Genomic DNA, 7,184 nt, shown 5'->3' with positions numbered 1-7,184 from the left:
CCATCCGACTACACTTCTCCAGCCCGAATGACATTCCAATGTCATTGCTGTATAGCCTGGTAGTGTGTATCAGTGAATCGATGTCTCGTTCACTCTTGGCATACAGCTTGATGTCATCCATGTACAGGAGGTGGCTGACAACCGCTCCGTTCCGTAGTCGGTATCCGTAGCCAGTCTTGTTAATGATCTCACTGAGGGGGTTCAGGCCTATGCAGAACAGCAGTGTGGACAGAGCATCTCCTTGGTAGATCCCGCACTTGATGGTGACTTGTGCTATGGGCTTGGAGTTGGCCTCTAGTGTTGTGTGCCACATTCCCATTGAGTTCCTGATGAAGGCTCTTAGGGTCCTGTTGATCTTGTACAATTCTAGGCATTCCAGTATCCAGCTGTGGGGCATTGAGTCATAGGCCTTCTTGTAATCAATCCAGGCCGTGCACAGGTTGGTCAGTCTGGTCTTGCAGTCTCGGCTGACTGTTCTGTCTACCAGTAGCTGGTGTTTTGCGCCTCTGGTATTCTTGCCAATCCCTTTCTGTGCCCCGCTCATGTATTGACCCATGTGCCTGTTCATCTTAGCCGATATGATGCCTGACAGGAGCTTCCATGTAGTACTGAGGCAGGTTATTGGTCGGTAGTTGGATGGGACCGGTCCCTTCTTGGGGTCCTTGGGGATCAGGACCGTCCGACCTTCGGTTAGCCATTCCGGGTGTCTCTCGTTAACTAGCAGCTGGTTCATTTGTGCTGCCAGACGCTCGTGGAGTGCAGTCAGCTTCTTCAGCCAGTAGGCGTGAACCATGTCGGGCCCTGGTGCTGTCCAACTCTTCATACTGGAGACCCTTTCTTGGATGTCTGCCACTGTGATGGTTACTGGACCCTGTTCAGGGAGGTCGCTATGGTCTGCCCTCAGATCCACTAGCCACTGAGCATTGCCGTTATGGGTTGCGTCCTTCTCCCATATGCTCTTCCAGTATTGCTCCGTCTCCAGCCTTGGTGGTGCTGTTCTGTTATTGTTCCCTTGCCACTGAGAGTGCACCTTTGCTGGTTCTGTGGAGAACAGCTGGTTTATTCTCCTGCCTTCTATCTCTCTGGTGTACCTCCTCAAGCGGCTGGCCAAGGCTGTGAGTCTTTGCTTGGCAGTTTCCAAGGCCTCAGGTATGGACAGCTTGCTGTATTTCTTATGCACCTTCTTTGTCGCGCCTTTCTGCAACTCCGTTAGTTGGCTAACCTCCCTTCGTGCTACTTTGATCTTGCCCTCTAGCCTCCTTCTCCATGGAGGGTACTGCCCCTTGTGGCTGTTCAACTTGTAGCCAAGCATCTCACTGATCACTGCTGCCGTGGTGTAGATCAGCTTGTTAGTGTCGGTAATCGTGGTTGTAGGTATCATCCGTAGTGCTGCATTAACATCATCTAGCAGACCTTCTGAGGGTACTTCACGTAATCTTGGTAACCGGCTAGGGGGGGTCCAGGTTTCAAGCTTGGCCATGATCCTATCTTTCAGGTCAGTTCCTCTCGCACTCAACGATCCTTCTCCTATCGCACTTGGGGCTATGTACCCAATCTCGGGTGGGGGTGATGATATCTCCCCCTGACCTGGCGTCCTGACTCCTCCTTGCCGTAGCATTTATGTTGTACCTCGTCAATCTCTAGCTGTGAGAGCAGTCCCTTCTTTCGAATGTTGGAACACTGAGCTACTAGTTGTTTCGCCGTCATTGTGGATGTTGGGTATCGAAGAATCCATAGGTCCCTCATCCTATTCATGTAACCCCTTCCGCCAGGGTTACTTGCGTAGTAGCATTCCAACAACGCCCTGTTTTCGTCTCTTGCCCACCGATGCCTTCTTGTTCCAGTAGCCCACTTGTCGTCAGGGTGCCCTGGTTCCTCAACACCTGACGCGGACCTTGTTGATCCGGGCGACGTCCGAGCCGGCATGCCTTCATATTTATCTGTCTCGCTCATGTCTGCGGTAGGCTCACTTTTAGCATAGGGGGTCTAGCCTTAGGACCCTTACTGGATACAGACGCCCCAGGCAGGAATCGAACTTGCGATCTTCTGCTCCAAAGGCGTATATATATATATATATATATATATATATATATATATATACCCCCACCCCGTTTAGAATTTCTCTGTGTGTATTGCAGGTGGAGAGCTCATTTTCTAAAGTTACTCCAGCTTAGGGGATAAATGACAAAATCCACAAAGTGTTTCTATTACAAGCACTGCAGTGTTGATACTAGTCATGTAGTTAATAGCCATAATATACTGTTTTCCAGGCGGTTCGATCTCTGAAAGAGACAATGGAGGACTGTTGGGACCAGGACGCAGAGGCTCGCCTCACAGCTCAGTGCGCTGAGGAGCGTCTGGCGGAGCTGCTCCTCATATGGGACCGCTCCAAGTCTGTCAGCCCTACACTCAACCCCATGTCCACTACACTGCACAACGAGAGGCAAGTTTCAACAAAGCCACATCCTGTCATTGTATTCATTGTTTCAAATGATCTTGCTGAGGTTTTCAACACTGTTTCTTTGATCCAGAAATCGCATGACGCCAAAGTCCGGCCTGTACACAGACCATTCGTCTACGTACATTGAAGAGCATGAAGGTGTAGCCAAGAACACGCAGGTGGACGCAACTAGTTCTTTGACTGGTAGAGTTGTGGTTGGGACCGGAGAGAGGAACAGGAATTCCATCAACCAGGAGCGTCAGCAGCAAGCAAACGCCCGTCTGCCCAGCCCAGAAAGCAGCACCACCAGCATGGGCATGAGAGGTAGCCCTTCAGCCTCCACTACGACTACCACTATCATCTCCGAGTCAGAGGGACTTGCAGGGGCCACCACAGTGCCCGTGTGCCTACATCTAACCCAAGAAGACCTGGAAACCACAAAGCTGGACCCTAAAGAAGTAGACAAAAACCTGAAGGAGAGCTCTGATGAGAACCTAATGGAGCACTCCCAGAAGCAGTTCTGCTCACCAGACCCACTGAGTCCTGGCAGTTCCAGCCTGCTTTATCCCCTTATAAAGATGGCGAGTGAGGTCTCCGGCACATCAGACACTGCTGCCACAATGCCCACTACCATCTTTCCCTTGCCCAAGCAGCAAAACTTGCCCAAGAGGCCATCCAGTCTGCCCCTGCGCAACAAGCCTGTCAAGAAGGAATCCTCCTCCTCTTCACTAAGGTTCAAGTTTGGGCGCTCAGGAAAGTCCAACCTGCGGCAGGTGGAGGGAACAAAGATGAACATTAGTACAGTTACGGGCACAAATTTGGCTGGAGAGGTTCACCGAGGCACAGGCACAAACAACTTACCTGTTCGACGGGATACACATGCCAACGCAGCCATTAACGGCACCGTCAATGGTCACGTCAGTGCTGGGATCTCATCCATAGTAACAGGTGGAGCAACAGGTTTTGGAGGCTCCAACATAACTCACAATGGATCTGGAGCTCTGAGGTCAGATGACAGCCGGCTGTCCCTCGGCGTCATCACAGCCAGCCCCGATGAACACGAGCCTCTTTTGAGCCAAGAACGAGAGCAGCCCGATCAAAGAGACGCGTCCACGAACGTGACCGCTCTCCGCTCGGCCCGACCCAACACCAACAACAACAACAGCAACACGGGTCATGGCCAGGGGGATGGCGACAGCGGCGGAGAAAGTGATGAAGGAGAGCCGGAGGGAAGCAGTGAGGGGGCAAGCAGGGAAATTACGGTGCCCCCAGGAGAAAGCTCACTGTCGGGCACTGTTGCAACAGACCCCCAGGGGGAAGCTCCAGTCACCATGAGAGGAGAGGCCCTGCTCAGGCAGCCCAGAGCCCGTAGGCCAGAGAGACCTAACTCTCTAGATCTGTCCTTCACAACACAGGACCTGGCCTCACTAGGTGAGAATCATTTGCAAGTATTCTATAGTTGTATTGGCCCATTGGATAAATATTACTGAACAGGGAGAAATGGTACATCTCTGTGAGGGGCTGTTTTCATTGGCAGCTAATCCAATTTGTTGCTAAACTGACTATTTTTGGAAGCACAAAGGTGTGTGTGTGTGTGTGTGTGTGGGGGGGGGGCACAGTAAAGTGTCTCTATTAATCGTCTTGAAAGTACATGCAACATATTTTAATAAGTTCTTGTTGGTGAACGTGACTGCCTAAAATAATTCGGGCTTTGAACCACACATATTGTAGATACATTCAGTGTTAATTTGACTGCAGATAAAACGTATTGGCAAGAAGCCCCAGAGTATCACTACACTAAATCTAATAATCACATTTGACAAACTGGAACCTACTAATGTTTGGCATATTTCATTTAATAAAGTACTTCAAACAGCCCTCTGTTGCTAAATTGTATTATAACTAACTGTAATCCATCCGTTAGTAACTATGCACATGAAAGTCAATTTGCTCATAACTGATGTCTGCAATATAAACTGGAAGCATGAAGTTTGAAAGACATAATGCTACTAGACACAAAGGGTGTTGTTGCATTATGGGAAATGTAGGGTCCAAAGCTTTTTGTAGGTTACACAGTCGAAATTGCTGCTTCTGCTGCTTCGATTTTGGTCATTCTTCTTTTCTTTTCTTTTTTTCTTTTTTTTTTTAATGCTCCAGTTATTGGATTTATTATCAGCAGTTTTTTATTTATTAAAATAATAATAATAATAATAATAATAATAACAATAATAATAATAATAATAATAATAATGTTGGAAAAAAGAGGCTTGTGAAATGTAGAAATCAATAGTTTAAACTGAACTGTTGGTCAAAATAAGAAACATTAGTAGATATATTTTATTCTTTGTTTCATTTAGAATATTTTAGAAATTAAATGTCTAATCCAGCAATTCACTTAATATTCAGTGGTTAATAGAAAAGAAGGTCCTTATCAAAACGTGTAGTTTTTCATGGCCTCAAGACTCGCCGGTCTTTAATGATTTTCATGCACAAAGGTGTTGCTACATTGCTCATTAATCATTGTTCCACCCTGTTTTCCAGGAGATGGTTTAGTCCAGCCAGATGGAGCATTGGGGACTGGAGATAAGATCAAGAAGCGCGTCAAAACCCCTTATTCTCTGAAAAAGTGGCGACCCACCACATGGGTCATCTCTACAGATACCCGGGGGCCAGAAGTTAACAACAATGGCTCTACCCGAGGTCAAAGTCACAGTCAGAACCGGCCCAAGTCCAGTTCAGCCATCTACCTGCGGGGGGGCAGCTTGGCCAGCGAACCCAGTGACACGCATGTGTAAACTTGGACCCTCTAACAAGCCCAGCAACACTAACTAGAGAGCACTTGGTTATTTTGTGTGGAGCTCTCTGCTCTGAATCAGCACGAGGAAGCTATGGAATATGTCACGAACCAACAATCGAGTCTGATCATGTACAGTAATTAGGTCTGTCCCGCTCCTGTGTGTCCTTCTGATGGCATTGCTTTAAATGGAATCCAGCTATGCAGCATTCTCATTGGCTTCTGTTTCTGCATTGTTTGTTTTGTGTTTTTTAAATCTTGGTTTGAAGTTTCATAGTGGTACATTAATTCATTTTTTTTTCTTTGTGCACTTTGAACGAATTTGAAATCAGTGTTTCCTAAACGTGTCTGTTGCAACCAAGACGAAGAGTGGTCTCTAAACTTAAACAGGCGATGAAAAAACAATCAACACTCGAGCGCTCGGTTCCTCCCCCTTTGCTCTATCGAGTAAAGTGAGAGTGGGCTCTGTAAACGAATTAATGGTCTTAAAAGACAAAGCAACTTTTTAAACATTTTCCTTGTATGCAATACCAATTGTTGTCTCATGACTTTGTATCCTCTTTTTGTATCATACCTTTTAATTGTGCAATAGGATGTAGCTTTTAGATGCTTTCAGTGTTTTTATTGCTTCAATTTTTTTATCCTGTTGTTATTTTGATATGTTAATCTCTGTTGCACTTATGAATAGTCACAGTCGTTTTGTAAACAATCCATCACACACTATCGTAACCCTCGCTCCCCCCCAACCTGACTCACGAGGAGAAAATAGCTGACAATCCTCCTCTTTGGACTATCTTTATGGGAACGCTAACACTAAAGAATCAATCCCAGCTGACTTAAAAGTAGGCTGTCGTGGAACTTGTCTGCTTGCACAATTACACCAGTAACAAATCTCATTCTGGGGTCTTACAATCACTGGAGTCGAACTTACAGAGGCATCTGTTACAGTGGCTGACTGGAGTCACTGTACCACTATCATCTGACCTCAGTATGGACTCTGCATTTAGCTCTCTGTCTGCAAGACATGAAATATTACAAACCCCAGATTCTGCTGTTGAAACACAAATCAAAAACTGAAAAAAAAAACAAAAACAAAACACACACACACTGAAGCACGCTGGATATTATTTTTTGTTTCTTGTCGTCTCATCCCCTGATGGTGGAGTGAGTGAGTGATGTGTGTGTGTGTGTGTTGCGTGAATGTGCACGTCTTATTTACTCGCGCTGTAAAGGCGTGCTGAAATGTCGACATACTCGTTCTGTACTTTCAGCGCTGCTTCAGGGCATATGAAAAGATCTCATTTATGTTTTTTGTAATCTGTAGTTTGTATCAAAAAAACCCTTTCATGTATCGCATTAATATTTGCATCATTTTTATGGTATTATGTTTTGCATTCAATGGACATTGCCTTTGATTCCATTGCTATGCGTCTGCTTGGTACAGTTTCTGTAAACATTTTCAAGTCAATATGGAAGAAGAAAAACCCCTCAATAAATGTATGAAATAATTGTTGGGTATATACGTTTAATCTGTGTTTGGGTTCATTCCTTTTGTGCCCCTGAGGTGTTGTCAGTATTATTCTGAAGAAAGAATTTGTGGAGGATGTGCAAGGTTAGAACATGCTGTGAAATAGCTATTTTATTTATTTACCACTATATTTACCACTTTTATGCTATGAAAACAAGAAAAATCTTCAAAATGACTATATTGTATAGTCTTTTTCCGGTCTTGGTCAGACAATTTTTGAACATTTTGTTTGTGCACAATTGATGTGGCACAATGTTGGTCACTGCCACTGGTAAATCTGCTGATAGGTGTCACCGAGGCCAATATTGACAAAAAAGGTGACTACTTACTGTTTTCTTTTGCTTTTGTTTGTTTTTTGTTTTTCGTCAGGAAGAACATCCGGCGTTATAATCTTCCAACTCAAACATCGCTGCGGTGGCCTC

The 7,184-nt window shown here is 45.5% G+C and overlaps 1 protein-coding gene across 1 annotated transcript in view; it reads left to right on the top strand.

The window, feature by feature from the left end:
• Positions 1 to 6,743, top strand: part of LOC100690976 (bone morphogenetic protein receptor type-2) — a 55,470-nt gene extending 48,727 nt beyond the window's left edge. Inside the window, 3 exon segments of the mRNA XM_005465854.4 lie at positions 2,271 to 2,443; positions 2,532 to 3,871; positions 4,982 to 6,743. Coding sequence (XP_005465911.3) covers positions 2,271 to 2,443; positions 2,532 to 3,871; positions 4,982 to 5,235 — 1,767 coding nt within the window. The 3' untranslated portion in view covers positions 5,236 to 6,743.
• Positions 6,744 to 7,184: the final 441 nt, after the last annotated feature.

This window comes from Oreochromis niloticus, linkage group LG23 (genome assembly GCF_001858045.2).
Source record: "Oreochromis niloticus isolate F11D_XX linkage group LG23, O_niloticus_UMD_NMBU, whole genome shotgun sequence".
Taxonomy (NCBI): Eukaryota; Metazoa; Chordata; class Actinopteri; order Cichliformes; family Cichlidae; genus Oreochromis; species Oreochromis niloticus.
The sequence above is the reverse complement of the archived record's forward strand: the minus strand, read 5'-3'. Positions and strand labels throughout refer to the sequence as shown.